The following is a 21,078-nucleotide window of genomic DNA, read 5'->3' as shown; positions in this document are numbered from 1 at the left end:
GCAAAGATAAGGACTCGGATCACTCTAGTTTAGTGCACAGAAAGAGGACAGAGAAGATAAACAAATAAAAATGCCGATGAGAACAGTTAGGGTCTCCTGAGAGAAGCAGCCATTAATCTAGACCGTGAGGAATAGATAAGAAGTTATTGTCTTCCTGGTGCTTAAAGAACCCGCAGCTATAGGCACCTGAAAATAAAATTTTCCTCAGCATAACTTTATAGCAGTCTTGCAGCGATGCCTGTAGTCCCTATTTTTAAAGAAAAATGTCTTTAGGAGCAATCACTGCACTCTGTTCAGAGCAGCAAAGAAGAATATATTACTTAACAAACCGAAACATACCCAAAACCCCCCAAACTTCCTAAAAGGCAGCTCAGGCCAATGGATGGAATATTAGTGTGGGGGAGAGGACAACTAGATTGTTTTCCTAGTGCTCTGCGTGACTGTGAGGTGGTCTCACAGTTGAGTAGCTTGTTTTTACATAACGGAAAGACTTGGGACTTTAAGAAAATCTCAGCTCAACTAGAAATGATATAGTAAAATTCTGAAAGTTGGTACTGCTGCTCTCAGAAAGAGGCTACGAATCCATTACCATGTGGCCTGTTTTCATCTCTTTCTGATTTAAACCCTGATTCTTTCTTCACACTGTTTTTGTACTGATATTATTCCTATCTGTCAGCATGGATAAGTGGGAGGAGAACCAGATTCGTGGTCTCTCTGTAATGAAGTTATTGCACTTGAGTGCAGCTGAGCATCTGTGTGTCTGTTCTTTGAGTGTCTAGATTTCCATGCTTTGCTTTTATAACATCTTCAGCAATATTAATTGTGGCAAAGGAGACTGTGTGTTGTCTCCACTGTCTATACAGTGCGAGTACTTTCTATAGACACAGACACCTCAGACTAGACATTAGGAAAGTTTCTTTACCGAGAAGGTGGTCAAACACTGGAAGAGGCTTCCTAGAGATGTTCAATGCCCCAGGCCCGTCACTGGTTAAGAAACAATTGGACAATACCCTTAATAACATGCTTTAACTTGTGATCAGCCCTGAAGTGGTCAGGCAGTTGGACTGGACGATCACTGTACATCTTCCAACCGGAACTATTCTGTTCTAAAAGCCACAGAAGGATCAAACTGCTCAAGAGAAACTGTTGACTGATTGACACTGAACCAAACCTGCAAGTCAAAGAGGTGATGCTAACAGAATAGCAATGTGAAGCTGTAAAGGGATTTATTATTCCAGTCAATCAAAAACCCCAAACAAAAATCAAGAAAAAAAGGTAATTCCAAAGCCCTGAACAACTGCTGCTCAAATATTTCAGCATGAAACACAGAAATTCCTATCTGTTGATTACTATTTTAAGAAAAATGAGCAAAGTTATTTTTTTCAGCTTGCAAATGTATCCAACAGTCATTTAAGGATATAATTTCATGCTTGGATCGTGATGCCAATTAGGAGCAAAAAGTACTCATCAGTGTCACTAAGATTAAAATCAGACTAACTTTTCTTGAATTTGAAAGGAAAGAGGCCCAGTCTTACCTTTGCTCTTAAGGAAGAAAAAAAAGAGCATGCGGAGAAGAAAAAAAGATGCAAGGGTACAGATGGTATCATTGCCTATTGGGTTGATTGCATGGCTGCTGAATGAAGTTTCACTCTGGAATGTTGCCTTTCAGAAAACAGCGTAACAAAAAAGAAAATGTTCCCTTTCCCTTTCATCCTAATCAAAGCAGGACAGCCGTTCTCAGTATTGCTTTAATCTTTGTTTTCAATAGTAGTTTCTATTTTTCTCCACGGTTGTATTATCACACTCCAAAAACAATGGGAGAATTCACTTAGAGCAGTCAAAACAAATATAGGAGTCTGTTGGTTTGGGCCCCACCTCACTGTCTCCTTTTGTGCACAGCACAGGCATCCTGCTTCCAAACGAAGCTGTAGACTCCATGAGACAGCTGAAACACCAAACCCCGCAGAAATATTGGCGCTATCTCCGTGCTGCCCTAGAAGCTGTATATGTGACAGCAGGCAAACCCCTTCAGCACATGGCGGGTGTTGACTGCCGTGCTGTCCGGCGGGGATGAGGAGGAGGAAGGAGTGTTCAGTCACTGCACAGCAATCCCATCACCATCTTGGCCGGCACCTCCAACCCCAACTTGTACAGGAGTGTGGAGGATGATACTTGGCAGGCTCTTGCCACAGGGATCTGGAAGTCTGAGGTGAAGCCGAGTACAGCTGCCTGAGTGTCCCAGATCACAGGGGCTACGATCACTAGATTGGACGTTTCATCTCTGTTGAGTCTCATCTTTCATATTATCTATGTTCCCCAGGACAGAAAAACCACTTACTTGGCATTTGTCCCGCTCCACTCCCCTGTATTGGGGCTGACTGTTGCAAATCCACTCGATTACGACAAGCACAGTTCCTTCTGTTCAGGAGTGGGTCATCCGAGGGGTGTGACACACACAGTCTTTCGCAAACACATTACAAATATTATTTTTGACTGACCTTTTTGACTGGCCCATAAAAATAAGGCTACTTAATTGAACAGTATGTGTTAAAGCTAATCAAATAAATAGCAAGGAAATACATGGTTATTCATAAGCTGCAAACTATTTGAATGTTCTCCTTCACTATAATTGGAAGCCATGCGTTAGAATTAGTTCAGTTTAGCCAGACAAAACATTTTCTTCACAAGGGGGAGTTTACATCCGCAATAACTTTAAAGAATACTGAATTCCGCAATCTGCCTTTTTCTCATAGATCTCTTGGATAGTTTGTTTCACTACCTGAAACTTCCTACTTCTCACCTTGCTGTACCGTGTTCAGTGCCCACGTCCATTGCATATTTATCATGAGCTTCTCATCTTTTCCTTATCTTGCAGCCTCACAAACAAACTAGAAAGCAATCAGACACTGGAAAAATCCCCAAACAGGTAAATTAATGTATGCTACAGCTGGATGCCTCTCGCTTAAGTCTTGTTTTCAGCTTTTTCAGTTCAGTATTTTTATCAATTTTAAGACCATAGTCAGTGATTTTCCAGGCCTCTTCATACTGCTGCATTTCAAAATGATATTGTGCGACCTTATGAAATGTTTTGATTACAATTTCACTGCCAGGGCTGTTCATGATGCTGCACAGTGCCACAGATTCATCTAACTGCAGTGCCTGGATATACTCCTTCACTGCTGCTTCTTCCTCAGCCACTGACAGAAGCAGGTGTCCTTTTGAGCAGTGGTCCTCCACACGTGTTTTAAGACTATTACAGCCATGTTTCTGGATTGCTTTCTCCATATCTCTTAAAGCTTTGTCATATTTTTTCAGGTGCATAAGGCAGGCAGCTCTGTGTCGGAGATACCTTGGATTCTCTTTGCTTGTCAAGACAGCCAGGGTGTAGTAACCAAGAGCCTTCTCGTAGCGATATTCTTTCATCAGTGCATTTCCTTCCTGGGCTGCTACCTGTGGACAGAAAGTTACTATTATTAGTTAATAAAAGTGAAAAAAGAGGGAAATATCTAGTCTGGATTGGCCACAGGTAGACACAGACACTAAGAAATTCTGGATACTTTTTCAAACGTTGAAATTGCATCTAGTTGGAGAACACATCACTAGCATGTCATTCTGCATGCAGATAGAAATATCTTGGATCAGTGGGCACTTGTTATCTCAAGAGTTTCTGAAGCACTCTTCTTTGTTCCTGCATGTTCTGCTAAAAGTTTCTCAGAACATTTCTTCTGAAGTTGTTTACATTCCTTAGGAATGATACGTGAACTCAAAACTGAACGGACCAAACCCTAAAAGTACAGTGTTCTCTTCATGAAACCAAACTTCTGCCGTCTTCTGCTCTAAGAGGTGACTATGGAAATTGCACCTTCTGGTCAATAGATACTCAGCCCCAAGTACTGCCCCACAAATATTTGCATGCGCTAATAATGAAGGTTGGTCTCTCTTGAAATTTACCCAAACTGTAGGGAAAAATGGCCAACTGATGGCTTTGCTAATCATTAATCTCAAGTGCAAGTAGATTATCCGTCCTTATCTGAAGGGAAAAATAACAACAAGAAAATAGAGAAGGCTGAAAAAGGCCAGATAATTTTTAGGTTCGTAAAGGTCAATAAAGAAAACTCCATTAGAACTATTTGCCTCAGATGGATTTCTCATTATTTCTCTTTATTGGTAATAAATAAAGCTTTTAACATGCTGCAGCAGAGTGAATACTTAAGTCATAAACAAGGCTGCCACCAGCAGCTTAGGTCTTCCAGAAGGCTGAGCCAAACAAGCTGAGACTTCAAGCACAAAATAAATGTTTTCATCAGTCTCATTCCATGGGCTATCACACATTGCCTTTGGATGCTTGTGGCTCCCCACAATTCAGTTAGCCCAGCCACTGTCTCAGTAGCCACACTTAACAGCCAGCTCAGGTCTTCCAGTCTCTTTGAGTGCCTTGTCTTTTAATTTTGATTCACTTAGGTTAGAATTGATTGCTGTTTAACAGAACTAAGGAAAACAGGTTCTGGATGAAATGGATCAATATTGCAGGTCAAGTCCAAGCACCTCACCCGAGACCAGTGGCATGAAATAATTTGGCCATTCCTTACAGCTTACAAAGAATTCTACCCGTTACTTTGCTATAAAGGGATATAAAATCCTTTCTGTAATCATATTTATTAGAGTCTTTCAGATTTCACACATAAAAATAGAGATAGGCCCTCTCCCCAAATAGTGTCAATCACTGGCTTTAATAGTTCTGGCTCTCAATTCTAAGACAGCCTGTCCAAAAGACATCTGTCTGCTTGTGTATACATTTAAAGAGCAGCAAATTTAGTTTGTCCTTTCAAGTGTGTTTAAGGCAACTAGTCAATGCAAGTGTTTTCTTAGTGTCAGGATCTTAACAGGGATCAAGGTGGAATTGCATGTGAGGAGCATCCTGACAAGAGACAATTTTTTTCCTAGAAATTCTAAAGTTCTAGACATTGTTCCAGAAAGCACAGTGTGGTTCCTCAAAACACCTTGCATTTGTATAGTTAAATTGTAATTTCCAGCCTTTAAAGTGCATTCATTTTCTCAGTGGCAGAAGAAAAATGTAATTTTTATTGTTCTGCTGAATGACTAATCTACTGCTGAACCCGCTAGTGTGCTAACCAGGACCGTGTTGGTTTACTGCACCACATACAATATTGCCACTATTAACCAATCCACTGCTTTGACTTCTTCACATTTCACTGACAGTCCCCAAAGTAAACAAGCCACAAAATTCTGGATTTCCTGCTGCACTTGGAGGAAGAAGGAGCATCCGAGAAGAAATTATTCTCGCTCATCTTCACCAGTGGATTAAACATGGGCATTAGGCAGCTGGATTCTTTTTTGGCTCTGCTTGGCTTAAAGGAACTGAGCTGGGACCTATTTTTGGTGCGTAACACAGAGTAATTAGCAGCTTACTTGCACATCATCTTCTGAACAAAGATAAATATGAAAAGATGCTTATGGAAAGAAGATATAGGAAGTGCTTAGCAAGCCAGAAGGATATTGCACAACTGAGTTCAGCTGCTCTCAGCTTCATGTCCCTTTTGAGAAGCACTTTTTTGCCACCAGCCCCATTGCAGGTGACTTTGGAAGGCCAGGAGCAGGCTCTGTAGCCCATTCACAGATTAATTGCAGGCCATCTTCAAACTTGTCACTAAAGATTTGATGATGGCTTCCAGACTGTAGTAGTTTTGGTGCCATCTGGAAAGGGCTTGGCAGGCCACGAGTGACTGCTTCCTGGATTAGGTCTCTGCGTCCCTTTCTACCACCTAGTTACCTCACTGTGTGATAGAAGACTGAAAATACACATATTTTTGTTGTATTTTAGTTCCAGTCCCTAGTGCCTAATCTTATGTTGACATTGACCAAGGTTCAAAACCCTAGAAAGAAAATGAGAGAGGAGTTTAACGGGCAGGGAGTTATGGCCAAGGGTTAGTCTCTGAGCAGTAAATACCAGAAGATGGACTGATAAGCACTGAGCTTTGGAAGAGGGTTGGATGTTTTCAGAACAGTTTGGAGCAAGTCTTTCCTTCTTTACCTGCAGACCCCATTTGGGGTCCATGAGGGCATGTGGAACTGCAACTTCTCCTTGGGCTAAGGGTCTAATTCTGACACAGACCATAAAGCTTTTGAGATGTTTTTGTAGGAGGCAGCTCTGGACATCCTATGGCATGTCAACAGCCAACAGAAAGTGCAGCTCCGAGGATCTGGGCAAGGAGCTAGCAATCAGTCATGCATTTAACCTTTGACGTAGGAAACTGAAGGGTTGAAGCTGCACTAGCGGCCAGCTAACTCCCTTCCTCTGACCTTTTGCAGTTTAATAAGTCTTTCAGATTCCTATTCCCATGTGGCTCTCCCAGTTGTTTACAAATTTCTTAGCATGGGACCCCTTAGACTATAAATAATGGAAGAATTTTATTGCTTTGTTTTTCATGAAAAAAAAAGAAATCAGTACATCAAGGAGCTCTCCTTCCTCCACCCTTTCCTATTCAGCTTATGTAGAATTATTTAGCTTTCCAGACCAGACTCCAGGGTAACGATGACACACGTCTATAATGCCTCTAGGCTCCAAACACTCTAAACCAGTGTGGCAGTGACAGTTTTGTGCGTAGAGTGCTGAGACTAAGGGCTGAGCATAAACCACTAAACTCTTCTTTGCTTCAGTCTCCTTATTTGTGAAAGGTTTGTGCGTAGAGTGCTGAGACTAAGGGCTGAGCGTAAACCACTAAACTCTTCTTTGCTTCAGTCTCCTTATTTGTGAAAGGGACATAACAGGAAGGACACTCTCCCCTAGAGTGTAGGCAGGAGCCATGGCAAAGTAAGGCCGTAATTGGGGTTTTTTGGCACTAATACTCTCTGTAAGCTTTTTCACTTTTACCGAGATCCTTCTTTCACACACAAAGTGGAATAATCTTGCAGGCAAAAGGAAGTGCTACGAAAAGATCCTTTGAGACACCAGGCAGGTGAATTAACTAATTCCCTCCCCACACCAGCAAAGTGATTTATCCCCTTATCCCAAAATACATATACGCCCCCCCCTGTGATTCTGGGCTTATCAGTAATAAAAGTAATCACACTCACTAAATCTTCGAAGATTAGAGGATATGGGAAGGCCTCCAGGTGTTTTGAATGCAAATGTTTACTTAGTTGAACAAAAGCACAAGATTAAAAAAAAAAAAATTTACTATTTTACTTCCAACACTGGTATTGAGTTCCAGTCTTGAAATCAGTCCAGCCACCCCTAGTCTCTCAAGTGGCAGAGAAATCTTTCATAATAAGTCACCAGTAAGGGTTTTTATTCCAGACCTTGCTCCACAGCTGCCAAGAAAAGACAGAAATAAAGTGCCTCTTCCATTTTAAAGGTTTCACTAATTTGTGTCACGACTGACTTCCCAATAAATCGGCGCAGTTTAAGCTTAAAATTAGGTTGGGGTGTTCTTTGCTCTTTTTTTTTTTTTTTAATTTATTGACAGCATAAGAAACTCCCTCCTGCATTTTCCCAGAGAGCAGCACGGATGGATTTAGCTGTGAGACTTCTGTACAGAATGAGTGATGTGGCAGCAAGGGAAATTCAGCTGTAAAACGCGTCTTCATTTATAGGCACCTCCTTGGGGCCTCCGTAGACACGTTCTTCATTGTACCTTTATCAACTTTATACAGTGAAAGATGGCAAATTGGCTCTGAAATCTTCAAACTCTTCCCCATAAGACCGAACTTTTCCCATTATTCAGAAGAGAGGGGTTCTTTTCTCCGTAATGGGGAGTATCTAGGGACCAGTAAATTAATACTTGTTTACTTATATCCTCCTGCTGTTTTGCTAAAATACATACAAAGTGCTCCTCTTAGGATGCATTAAGTATATCAGCATGTTGTTTGTTTTATAACCTGGGCAAAAGCATAACAATATAGCTTCTCACCAGGGTGCACACAATCCACAAATTCAGTAAAAGGAAGCAAACGGATTCTCAGAACATGGAGCTTCTGGGTAGTCAGAATTGCAGATGCTTGAGTGAATGTTAAAGCTCCTTGCCATCAATCTGACCTTGTCCTGTCTTATTATTGGAGATGATTTCTCAGAGCTGGCTGTACTTTGGGGGAGAAACTTGAAAAAAAAAAAAAAATCCTGAAAAATACATACGTGGGTGGACTAGAGAAATGTGCCATTTTTGTGTCACAGTTTTAGCTAAGAAAACTACTTCCAACCTCAAAGGCTAGTCATTTTATAAAAATGTGAATATATTTAAATTTCTAAATGTTAACACAAAAGAGCAAAAAGGATTGAAGCATTTAATGTGACTGAATCAGAACATTCAGTTTCATTTCATCAAGAAAATGAACAAAACACAAACTCCCCTTCCCCAGAAGGCAGCTGTGAGCACCAGGTAGCTCTTGCAGTGTACAATACTGGCAACAGTCTTGTTAAATCTTGAGCTGCTGCCCCTCACATCCCCTGCATTTTAGTGTTGGGATTAAACAGGTCTCACGCTAGGGAGACCAGCAAGAAATTCCCACAAGCGATAAGAAGCGATAATGATGAATTACTGGAGGCTGAAGCAAGGTCACTGCAATGAAAGAAGTTTGGATTCAGCTCCCTAATCTGGCTGAAGGCTGGAGGAAGAAGCCAATTTGTTCCTTGTTCATCTGATAAATCATCTTCCCACACACTTCTGTTCAAGACAAGGCAGGAAAAAGTCTGCAGCCTAATTTTGCTTCCCCTTTCTTTCCCCACTGAATCCACAGATGTGGCATCAAAAATGGGCTGTACCTGAGAGAGATGCTGCTGTTGCTTAGCGTCTACGAAGTTCAGGAGAAACCCCAACTCCTTTTCATCTCTCTTGGCTAGGATGCTGAATGAGCGCGCTGCTGCTGCCACGTTCCTCCTCTTCAGCTGCAGCACAGCCAGTCTTGCACTAGCAAAGTCATCAGCAAGTGAGTGGCCAAATGCTTCCTGAAGGTGGTCAAGGGCCTCTTCATACCTGCCTGTTGGTTAACACCAGGACAAACTATATAACCCATTCCATGTGGAGAAAGAGGCATCAAGAAAACTTACTAAAGAAGGATTTAGGGAGCCTGTCCACATTTAAGGGCATTAATTACTTCATGCCCTTTCCCAAAACATTTGCAACTTCTCTTGAAAAGTACTGCACAACAATACACTTGCCATTTAACATTCACTTTCTTTTAAGTTACTGCTCATTCACTTAGGCTGATCGGCTGTGTAAAAAATGGGAACTTACCATTTGCAATCAAAACATCTGTGTAGAAGATGTGATATTGTGCATCCTTGCAAATTTTAACTAGTGCTTTTGCAATCATGAGAAGATCCCTGAGGGTTTCTTCTTTTGAAAGGTCTTTAGCAGCAAGGAGCTCAGTTAACGCAGTCCTGCCGTGCTGAAGGAGCCACTGAGTGACCAAGCCCTGGGCTTCATGATTTAAAGACAGGATTGCTGGGATCACTACTCCTGCCTCCACCTTCAGCGCCGAGATCAAATCTTGCACTGCCTCCTGAGTAAAAACAAAAAATGAATTTATAGCAATAACCGTATATTGATAATTTGTTCCTTCAGTTCTCTGCTGTCATCGCACAGTGTTGGAAGCCCTTTGCCCTTCCTTGTTCTTGTGCTGCTTCTTTTCCATTTTTAAAGCTGATACAAGAGCATAAAGATGGGTTTGAATGACTATTTGCAAAGTGTTTTGAACTCCTCAGTTTACTACCAAAAACAATTCTTAAAGCAACAAGAAAGAGATGCTGCAAATGAGTAAGCGCAGGCAGGATTTGGCTCAGCCAGGATAAACCAGCACAAATCCACACACCCAACTGGAGCTGCACCAGTTCAGATTCACTGTAGGATTGGTGTGATATGCAGGTAAAGTTGAGGCTACTGACTATATTAGAAACAGATAAACCATGTTAACATCTGATATGAGTTCCAGGCAGTGATACACTGCAACCTCCAAAGTACTCCACTGTAATGCTAATTGCAGACGTGAGCTTTTCACAGATGATGGAGAGCAAGTCATTAAACCTTGAAACTGTTCTTTTTCCTCTTGTTGCTACATTTTGTCTAACACAACATCATGTCATGAAAATGTGAGATCAAGTATAGGGGAGATTGCAGCATTGCAAACCAGTGCATGGTAGTGACAGTGAGTAAGATCTAGGTTTAGTTTTCCCCTCTCCAAACTTGGGAAAGCAAATCAGTAATGTCAAGTGGACTACTTATACACGGGGCCAAAACAAGAGCCTTTCACTGCCCAAATTCTGTGAGGAACTCTTGATTTCAGTGAGTCCATGACAAAGCCTGTGCTACCCTATACTAGTATTGCTTAATACAGTCAGAAAAATCACTAGCAAATCAATATAGTGATAATACCTTCTCCTGCTTCAGAGCAAGGTGAATGAGTCCTCGTCCACTCAGAGCTTGCACGTTCCTAGGGTCCTCCTTTAGGATGGCATTAAAATCAAAAATAGCAGTTTTCTTCTGACCAAGGTGCCCATAACACTGAGCCCTGATGAGAAGGCACTCTTCAGCATAACCACCTGGAGGAGAGAAATGCAGCCATGCTTACTTGGAAGGTCTCGAGTCTACTGCTCTAAAACACGGTGTGGTAAGAAAAAAAAAAAAAAAAAAAAAAAAAAAAGAGCAGGGTGCAGACCACTAAGCCCCATCGAAGTGGCTAAGTGAAAATGTTGTGTTACTGTGGGAATGAAAAGTAGGTACCACTTTCTTCAGAGCTGTGGCAAGGGTGGAGTAAGAGGGGTGTGCTGGATGGAAGCAAATGGTGTGGTAAGGAACTGCAGTCCATGGTGGGACTGGGAGAAGAATAAGGAGGGTGCTGGAGAGGCTACCCAAGGATACCCATGGGAAGCTACAGAAAAATTCCACTTTGTCCGAGCATACTTGATGAAGTACAGTGACGGTACTTAAGTGGTAGCTTCCTTTATTTTAATTGCCAGTGGAATTCCTACCACATATGATCAGTTCTGAGTTGAGCAGGAGAAAAGACTCTATGCTGGGTCGCTTTCCAAAACCCCCTACTGAATCAGCTGGGTGTCCTGCCGAGGCTAGCGGAATTCTGTCAAAGAATGAATTTTCACTGGTGAATTCTTGAAAGTGTTTGCTGGTGTGCGTTGCAAAGACAAGGCTACTCTGACAGTCCAGGGCCTGTGGTGTACGTGTCAACATCATTCTGCAGGGAAACGGTGAGCTCAGTGTTGCTGCTCAGGACTGGAGTTCGGTGTTTAGCTTTATTCAAAAGTCCCATCTAACCTCTGAAAAAGCACTCTGTTTCTTTGTATGTCATCATCTAACTTGGGAAACACATCTTTCACGGCTGGTTGGGATGATTTCAGTATGTTTGACACAAGCCACAGAAACATTAACGAGACACAAAGGGGTTTGGATGTTAGGCTGGCCTAACACCAGTCATCAGCCTAAAAGCTTTCCCACCCAGCCAGCAGAGCTGCCCACCAGCGTGGCTGTGAACCCTCCTCTGACACAGAGCTGGCCACAGTTCTCACTTGGGGGTGGCTGACAGCAGAAACCAGGGTATCTTCATACTTGTCTGGAGGCCACCAAGGAACAGGCAAGCCTGGACCAATAAAAAGGTCTGGGCTGCAGTATGTGCCAAACCCCCCGCCTTTCAGCGCATATGTTTTGCTACTAAGATGAATTTTTCCAAAAAGAAAGATTCTGCATGTTATAAACAGAAGACCCAGTTCTGGAAATAGCATATATATATTTATATTTACAGAAAGAAAAAGAATAATTCCAACAGTGATTTACAGAAAGGAAGGACACTTGGCTGAGAGTAGCTGTATGGCTGCAATTTGATTTATAACTGTAACTGTCCTACTGTGACTCAACTCTTAACTTTCCAGACAGGAACAGGAACACCAGGAACACTCTGCCAGGCACACTGAAAACACAGGCCCCACTTCAAAGAGTCTTCAGTCTAGTTAAACATGCCAAAAGAACATTTTAATAAATAATTGAATGAGTGGAAAAGGTAACAGAATGAAAATCATAAAATCACATTGCTCAGCTAGCTCAAAAGCTTCCTGGTTTCTCATAAAAACAAATACACGTGTCAATCAACGCTGTCTCTCCTCAAATATCCGTGACTGCTTTTCTGATTGCCTCAAGGTCTCAGCAAGAGTGGGTCTCCTCAGAAACAGCCAAAGGAAGCAAAAGGAGTGGCCTGGAATTATTAAGCACTCAAACTTCCCACGCAGGCAAGGATTTTTTCGACCTTCTCTGGGATACCTTGACTCAGCCAGCTGACAGCAGAAAGAAATTCCATGTTTGCCAGTTGTCATGAAACTACTCCTATCAACTTTTGAGGAGATCTGGGAAGTTTTGCCCTTTGTTATTCTGCCCTAAGGTCTTCCATTTCATGCATTTTCATGGGGTCCTCCAAAAGGCAGCATTGCGATGCTGTTCTAGAAAGCAGCAAAAGGAAGATGAGGCTATTGCAAAAGAGAATGTCTTTGTATCTCCCCATGTATCCCCCCACCACACCTTTCTCCAAAGACATCATTAATGTGCAACAAATGGAGTCAGCCTTCCCATGATGTGACCATCATCGCAGAATCTGAGCTGGCTTAGGATCCAATTTATTAGAAGGAATCCTTGGAGATTTTAGTATGATGGAATAGAAGCAGCACAAATGACAGAAGCAAGCTCTAAAAGGAAGATATAGGAGGATGGAAGCACAAGGCCATTTGCCTGTTTTAATAAAGTGAGACAGAAGGTACACATTTTGGATAAAATCCAGACGGGATTGACTAATTTATTGCCACACTTAATACGCACGGGGATTTGTGATACTAAAGATTCTTTTTTCTCTGGTTTCACATAAGTGCTGCCCAAATAAATACAGGTAGTTGACAGTGAAAACCAGGGTCTGTTCATTCACTGGTTGCAGAGCATATATCTTTCTGCCATCGACATGCCCCTTCCTTTCAATTTTGATAAGGATGTTAATATGCCCAGGGTTGCAATCCATAAATGTGACATCCCAATACTGGATGATAAATCATCAGTGCCACTGTAAATATTTTTTCGTGGGGAGGTCAGCAGTATCTTGCCCAGCTGCCTGCAGAGATGAGCCAGCAGACAGGCTCCTAGCAATTCCTCTACAGTAATGAGGCTTCTTCTCCCTCCTGATATGCTCCAAAACTTCTGTACCAAAGGTTATTACCGCGCTGGAGCTTTACCAATTGGCTCCTATAAAGACAATATCTATTTCTTAACAAGCATCTGTTCTAGCAGGTGGGGAGCTGATAAGCTGGAATGCATGGGCTGTGAAATGGAACCATCTCAAAGCAATTAACAGGGTTTTTTTTCCACTTCCATAAACCAATCTCTCTTCTTCTCAATGCTGCTGTCATAACATTTGCTCAGAGTGAAAGGCAGATTTCCATACAAACATGGTTTTACTTGGAACATGCCAGAAGCATTTCCATGTCAGCCTGATCTTTCTCCTCGGGAAAAACTAGGATAATGATGCGTGTAAGTGGGTGCAGTCACTCTTCTGCACTGGAACCACACGTTCACTGGAAAACCAGGGAAATGCTTAGATCAGAAATTCCAAGCCAACAGCTGGAAATAGATGGGTTCAGGATGTTAAGGATCTTTTTCAAGTTATGAAGGAACTGTAGGTTCTTTGTGTTGACATGACCCAGTAAGGATGGTTTAGGCCTGAACTTAACTTTTAGCAGGTGAACAATACAAATTAAAATAATGCTTAGCAGTGTTCCAGGAGGATTTCACATGCTGAACAGCAGAACAAAAACACGTGCTAGGCTTTCTGGACAGGTGCAGAAAAGGGGCTGATGTCCCTGTAGGACTGAACTGAACCCTTACAACCCATTTCAAGCTCACAAGCTACTTGTGGGACAGCAAGAACTGCACTCACTGATTAATTGCACTATTTCATGGTCCAGAGGAGTTGCTATTTTAAACAAATCTTATCCTGCTCTTCACTTGCCTTCATAAGCCTACTGTTTTAATCTTCTCATTGGGGAAATGACAGATGGGAACTGGTTGGACACATTTGCCTACCCACTGATCTGACTTCCCATAGACGTAAATCTCCTCTCAGCATCTCGGCAACCCTACCTGAAGCAATGATGGCAAAGGAAAGGTAGGCAATGGCCTCTTTGACGTCAGCATCCTCCTGTTTGTTCTTCAAGATGGACAGCGCTCTGAAATGGCAGTGAGTTTGCATCAGCTTCCGGTCTTCATCCTTGAAAACGTCCATGATTGGCAGGAGGCAGGAGGTATCTCCAATTCTGATCACTTTCTTTAGCAGCTTAACAATGTGAGAGAAAGGCAGAAGAGAAAGATTGGCGTGAAAAGCCATGCTAAAGCTGGAAATGTTACTGTCTGGTGAGGCAAGACTGCTCTTACTCAGTGCTTCCCCCCATTTCCCTGGGGCTGCAGCCAGTCACCGTCCAGCCAAGGGCTGTGAATCTCTTTTGCTTAACTCCTCAGCCAGCCCTAATGTAAATGCACGTTGGAGAAAACATTCATTCTTATCTTTTCTCACCTCGGCGGCAGCTGTGGAAATCATTCTGGGGAAATACATAATGCTGCCTTGCTTATTTTGGGCAGCATCTGTTCCAGACGGGCAGTCAACTGTTTTTGTAAACACAGCTGAACGGCAGGATGATTGCCCCAAAGCGAGATAGTTTCTGTGGAACAGGATTCCAGTGACCCCTTTTGGCTTTAAAATTGAAATCAGGCAATTAATGGAATATCAGTGAAATGCTGTGCCTTCCTTCCAGTACTGTTATTGGGAATTTGGGAAAAGTATGAATTCAAAGCCACAAACTACTGTCTTCCCGGAAAAGAATCTTGCCTGGCATACAGCACCTTTGCCTCCATTCACTACAGCGAGAGTCACCAAACACTTTTCTACTACATTTCCCAAGGAAAAGAATCAAAAACTATTTCCTTCAGTGAAGCAAATGTGCTTTGCAGGTACACAATATTCAAATCGGAGCCAGAGAAGTCAGGACAAGAACAAAGTTATCTTGATGCACCAGACACATCCGTTAAACTTATTACTTTCTCTGTTTTTATTAATAGATGCAAGTGTCTGGGTGCTGACAGGCAGGTGGGACAAAAACATTTTGAAGAGAAATTTTTGGTGACACATACATTCTAGAACTTGTAGCAGAAGCTGCAGATAGGAATCCAGCTTCCAAAGGCAACAAGACGGGCTCTAATAAAGTCATGACGTTCATTAATAACCTTCCCAAAGGCAGTAAATTATACAAAACTTTTGTTTTTCATAGGGAGTAGTGAAGTGGTGACAACAAAATCTTTCTCTTTAGGACTAGCGGTATTTATATGGGATTTAAAAAATGCAATAGTTCCCTCTGATGGCAGAACCTGGTAATTCAGCTTGGGAATGCTTGGTAGAACCAACATACTGGAATCTCTTTCATGGTTTCAAGCACAAATCATTATCCCCTAAAGAAAGAAAACTGCAGACTGATATTTGAGCTTCTGGTTTTGTTTCTTTCCCCAACTTCCCTACAATGCTTCATTAGGATAATCAGTTAGGTAGTGCTAAGCCTTCTTTTCTCTAGGGGAAAATTATCAATGCCATCAATAATGTCACCAGGGCCAGAATGCTCAGTGGTGCTCTTCCTAGTCAGTGTCCCTAATGAAAAGTGCCATTAAATAGCATATGATGAATGGGCTGTATTTAGGCAGGAGTCCTGTGTGGCCTCTACTACGTATGAGGCCTGTGTTTAAATCTTAAAAGTTCTGCTAGAGGTTGAACTACCTACACCTCATGTGAGCTCCGTGCTTCACTGTGTCAACAGCCCTTGCTGTTCATGGAGCTTCTAACAGCAAACTGTTTAGTTTTAAAATGGAAACGCATATGAACCACTGAGCATGATGATGTAATTTGTGATTTCATTGCAGTTTGGGAAAAGCAGTATCAAGTCGGGTCAAATGCAGCTATTTGGAAGGAAGTGGCCCTGAAGATGAAACTTTGCACTGCCCTGAACCACAGAAATTTGCAAAGCTGTTTGAATTTAAAAATTACCTAGCAAGCAGGGAGGTTAATTTTTTTTATGAAAGTCACCAAGTTTTTTTAGAATTTCCTGTCTTTTTCAGAGACCTCTGCCCAGTTTACCAACACTCCTGAGAAATGCCTTGCAGCGCAGGTTGGGGTAGGTGCAGCTCCCCTGGAAAACCCATCCCAGGTTGTGTGACGGGTTGGGTTCCAACTTGCCCCATGCGATGACATGGCCTCACAGTGCAGCTTGTCCCCAGAGCCTCACAGTTGTCATGTAACACCGGGGAGCAGAGACAAGCAGAGCACTGTGCTGGGAAACAGAAAGCCCTTGGAACACCCTCCAGCAAGCCTGTGTCTCCAAAGTGGTCCCTCTGGAGTTCTGTATCAGCCAAAAGGGCTGTTAACCCTCTTCACCCCACCATTGCTGACCACTCTCTCCCTCTCTGCTTGCCAGGCACTCCTTACCTGGTTGCCATCATACATGAACCCTTTCTTCAGTTGCAGAAGGGCGAGTCTAGCCAGGACGGGAGACCTCTGTGGATTTCTGGAGAGTGCCAGTAAGAGGAGCTTGTGAGCTTCTTCTACACAGCCCATCTGGTACAGGGCATCAGCACAAAGGATCCGCGATGCTTCGTCAGAAGCGTCCAGCTCCACCAAGAGAGAAGCCAGCTGGCAAACCCCAGGGGCATCTCTGGAGGAAAAAAAAAAAATAAAGAAAAAGGGAAAGACCACCTTCAAGGAAAAAATGCTAATGAGAGTAACTGAGCCTCTCTGTCTCACCTAGAAGCTAAGCAGCAGGTTATCAGGCCAGTATCAAAATGGATGGTACATTTTACCATATGCAGCACCACAGGTATCTCTGCCACTTAATTCCATAATCATAATCTCTCTTTATAAAAACATGTTCTTAAGCAGTTGTGTCTCTAAAGAAAGGTTAACAAATAATGATTCATACCTGTGGTTGCAACTGATACCACACTGGGAAAAGGAAAAAAGTTAACAGTGATAGTTTAAAAAAAAAACCTCAAACAACCCAAGTTGCTATTTCTAATGAAGAGCTGTGTGTTAAAATCTGCATGGAAGAAGTGTGTTAATAGGTAGGTGCTTGTTCCAGAAGCAGTGACCTGTGTCTGAGAGGGCTTGTGCCAGTGCATCACTGAACCGGGTTAGCACATTTTCTGTCCTTCAGTTATACCACTGGAGTGCAGGCCCCGAGACCTGGGTGTGAACTGTGCATCATGCAACTGCAGGAAAAGGCCGTAATAGTATTAAAATCATTAAGACACTAAATAAATGTGGCAACAGTTGTAAAGAGCAGCCACCTGAGATAACTTTTACATGCTATTTCAAGTTTTCCCCTGGAATACTAGTATTTCACGTGAGAAAAAAACTGAGAATGCAACATTGAAAATTCAGTTTTGGAGAAAATGGAAGACTTTTCCTGGGGTGGTATCAGACAAAACTTTGAAACACTGCAACTTTTATGTTTAAATAGTAGTAGCTTGTTTTCTGTTGGAAGAACTAAAACAATATAGATACTACTTTGATGAGCAATCTTTTCTGAGCTTTAGAAAGATGATTTTAAGTACTAAAGCCTCAGAGTCCCTCTGTTACACCTTGTTCTACCTTCAAACTCGAGTTTGAATGGATTTAGCTGGAATCATTTGGTGTTCCTATCTCAGATCTCCCAGCCTTAAATATGACTTTAATGCAGTTGGCATTGAACAAAGAATTTGGATTGCCAGCACCAAGCACGTGCACAACAGCACCTCAGCTCTGTCTTGGAAGGACACTTTGTAGGGGCCCACCAAATCCTTCAGTTCAGAGCCAAGAGTGAAAGGAGCCAGCTAGCACCAAACAACCTGTTTTATTATGGGTAGAACTACTCCCTTAGAGGAGGAATCTGTCATATTCCCTCTAGCATTGTGTGTGCTCCTAGCTTAGGCCAACTGGTATATCATGGATTAACATCCACAGAAAGATGGAGCTGATTTGGCTACGTGGGTACTATTGCATTGACATACCAGCAAACCAGTATTTTGCTGGCATAACCACACCCATGCAGTTTTATTTAGACCTGTTATGTTAATTAGGAAGTTTAAAGGGTCTCTATCCTATTCTCAGTTCTCCGTAGCGAGTACTCCCTCTATTACTCAAGCCACTCTCATTTTGTTAGGAATGTGCACAGCCCTGTTCCTTTTTCTGCCTGCGGGCTGAACTGCCTCCTGGGTACCTCTTCTTCTGGAGCATGTTCTGTCCTTCTTCTTGGAGAACTTTCAGCAGTAGTCCTCGTTGGTTCCACGGCACATAGGACTTGATAGTGAAGATGGTTTCTTCCAGCTTTAACTGGCAAGCTGTGATATAATCCAGGGCTGTCAAGTAATGGCTGCCACCAGAAATCCGGATAAGTCCACGCCCACATAAGGCTTTAATACAGCTGTTAGGATGTGGGGAATCATGCTCAATGACCTTTTGAAAGTCCTGCAGTGCTTGCTGATGGTCGTGAGCGTGGAGGGAGCAGAATCCTCGCAAGGCTAAGAGAGTATTGTGGTAAGTTTTCTGCTCTGCTGCCAAGAGGTGGTCACAGATATCCCGGGCGGTTCTGATGTGCCCGTGCAGGAGGTGGCAGTCTGCTAGCCGGACACTGAGCTCACGTTTGGACCCCGGGGAGATCTGAAGGAGGAGCTGGACTGTCTGGATGACAGAAGGGAGCAGTTCGGCACCTTGATTGCCTCTGAGTTCAGCCCGAGTACGTACAGCCTCCCTGTATGCTGCAAACTTCACCTCCAGGACAGTTCTAGCCTGTTCTTCTATCCTCTCAGTGTCATGTGGTGAGAAAAGCTCTTCAAAGTGTTTCATTGCCTGGGCAGGGGTTGCTGCAAAGGCTTCTGCTAAATCCTGCATCATTTCCTGCATCCGTCCACCCAAGAAAAAATACGCAGCGGCCCGTTCCAAGAGCAGACCCAAAGCTTCCTCATCTCTGACATTATTATCTGCTGAGAAGCCCTCGAGGGCCTTGCTACAAACTGCCACACACTCCTCAAATTTGCTTTTCTTAAAAAGGTAATCTGCTTGCACCCTGCAAACCCAGATATCATCCGGTGCCACTGCAGACAGGAACTCATAGCAGTTGCCCAGCCACTGGTCCAAGGAACTGCAGTCTGGACTTTCTTTCTGATATGTTGAGAGGTAATTCGAGAAGGCCTGGATGACCCGTGGCAGGTGTTCCCTTTGCCTTGCACACACATAGGCCACTGCCTCAGCCCGATGCATCACAAAGGCTTGGACATAGTCCGCAACTCCCTTCCTAACTTGAGTCCCTGACAGCACCCATGCCAACGCCCTCAGCAGCAGCAGTTCCACTGAATACTTTGTGTTAGCCTTGAGCAGGGTATTGCATTCACTCACCACCTCCTCTGAGCATCCTCGCCTGAGCAGGGTCTCCAGTTTATATAGTGAGGATACCACATTGTCGGGACTTAGTGTGGAGAGAAAGATGGCAGCTATTCCCACACTGAGGGAGACAACGGCCAAGTTCTTGCTCTGGATCTTGGGAATCTGACTCTTGCCTCTGCACCACATCTCCAGAGCAGCTACCACTTTCTCCCTGAGCTCTTTGTCGAAGGAGTTCACTTTCTGTACTGCCGTGAGGGCACTGCAGCAGAAGGCAGCCATGTAGAACGCAGTGGCTATCGGTACCTCCTGCTGGGCAAGATGGTGGTCCCCTTCTTTGCAGAGCAGTGCAGCAAGCTCCTGAGGTGACATTTTCTGCGCTTCTGTCTTCAGAATCCCACACGTAAAGTGGCTAGTGCCTGTAAAACAGAAAATCGGCAACGAGAGTGGCTGTGGAGCACGACTTTTTTGCTTGGGGGGCAGCTTTTCCAGTGACAGACATAAAGCAAGCCCAGGTGCTGAACAAATCCAGGGATCTGTTACTGCGAGGCTGACTGCGGAGCAAAGCCAAGAGAAGAAATGCTTCCTAAGGTTCTTAGTCCACAGCCACGTAAACGCTGCCCGGAAAGCAGCCGCACGCCTCGCCAGCGTTCCCTACCTCCCGGACTGTCCAGGAGCGGGGCTGAGGGGCCTGCGGGCTTTGTCCTCCCTGGCCGAGATGTCAGTTTAAGACATTTATAATCATCAGACGGTATATCAGCACTGGTGGTGGCCAAGGAGGAGACAGAACAGATATTTTGCCCAGCACTTGCTTCTTCTCCATCGCCTGGGGAGAGGCGGGAAAGGGAGAAGAAAATTTGCCCTTTCCTACCCCAGGAGTGGGCGGGAAAGATGCGGTTTAGCGCAAGGCCCCGAGCTCCGGAGCTGTCCCTCGGCCCCTCACGCCGGGGGCCCGGCCCTCCCGCTGAGGCGCCCTCCGGAGCGGGAGATGGCGGCGGGCGCAGAGCACGAATACCTGCGGGCGGCCCGCGGCCGCGGGGGGTCCCGGCGCGGCCTCCTCCCGCCGGCAGCTCCTGAGGCGACGAGCCGAGCCGAGCCGAGCCGAGCCGAGCTGAGCCGAGCCGAGCCGAGCTGAGCTGAGGCGAGGCGAGCTTTGCCGAGGCAGCCGGGGACGGGACGGAGCGCAGGGCCGGTCGCCCTGTTGCCTGGAGACCGCAAACAGCGGCCCGGCTCGGGGCGGGGAGCGGCCCGCAGGGCCTGCGCGGTCGGGGCGCCGAGCCGGCGGCCGGGGGGCGCCTGCCGGGAGGCCGGGCCCGCTCGGGCCGCGCGGTTCTGCCCCGGGGTGGCCGCTCCCGGCCCCGGCCCCTCCGGGCTGGCGGGCTCGGCGGTTGGGCACCGGCTGCTCCGCCGGGGCTGGCGCTTCCCCCTGGCGAGCGGCCGGCCCGGCGGCGGGGGGTTTGGTTTTGGCGGTGAATCGCCGTTTGCGGGAGTGTTTAGGCCGGTGATGTTCCTTTAAGCCAGGGCCGTTTCTGAGGTCCGGCTTTTTCCTTACCCGCGTTCTTTGACATTCAAAAAAACCCCTCTATGATGAATGGAGATTTTTTGACATTTTATTAAGAGTTTGCCCAT

The 21,078-nt window shown here is 44.4% G+C and overlaps 1 protein-coding gene across 1 annotated transcript; it reads right to left on the bottom strand.

Moving 5' to 3' along the window:
* Positions 1-2,686: 2,686 nt before the first annotated feature.
* On the bottom strand, positions 2,687-19,821 carry TTC34 (tetratricopeptide repeat domain 34). Its single transcript, XM_074925021.1, has 8 exons — positions 19,487-19,821; positions 18,290-19,075; positions 16,522-16,747; positions 14,139-14,331; positions 10,389-10,555; positions 9,252-9,519; positions 8,780-8,994; positions 2,687-3,450 (listed from the first exon to the last, which is right to left on the bottom strand). The coding sequence occupies exons 1-8, from the start codon at positions 19,819-19,821 to the stop codon at positions 2,932-2,934; spliced, it is 2,709 nt and encodes a 902-aa protein (XP_074781122.1). The 3' UTR covers positions 2,687-2,931.
* Between the last annotated feature and the right edge of the window lie 1,257 nt (positions 19,822-21,078).

The sequence above is a fragment of the Athene noctua genome, chromosome 22 (genome assembly GCF_965140245.1).
Source record: "Athene noctua chromosome 22, bAthNoc1.hap1.1, whole genome shotgun sequence".
Lineage (NCBI taxonomy): Eukaryota > Metazoa > Chordata > Aves > Strigiformes > Strigidae > Athene > Athene noctua.
The sequence above is the reverse complement of the archived record's forward strand: the minus strand, read 5'-3'. Positions and strand labels throughout refer to the sequence as shown.

Excerpts from the sequence above, each read along its gene's own strand:
- TTC34 (XM_074925021.1), bottom strand. The coding sequence starts at position 19,821 with ATGTCACCTCAGGAGCTTGCTGCACTGCTCTGCAAAGAAGGGGACCAC. Across the intron at positions 16,748-18,289 it reads AACATGCTCCAGAAGAAGAG|AGATGCCCCTGGGGTTTGCC; the intron begins GTACCCAGGAGG and ends TTTTTCCTCCAG. Across the intron at positions 10,556-14,138 it reads CTTTGCCATCATTGCTTCAG|GTGGTTATGCTGAAGAGTGC; the intron begins GTAGGGTTGCCG and ends TCTCTCCTCCAG.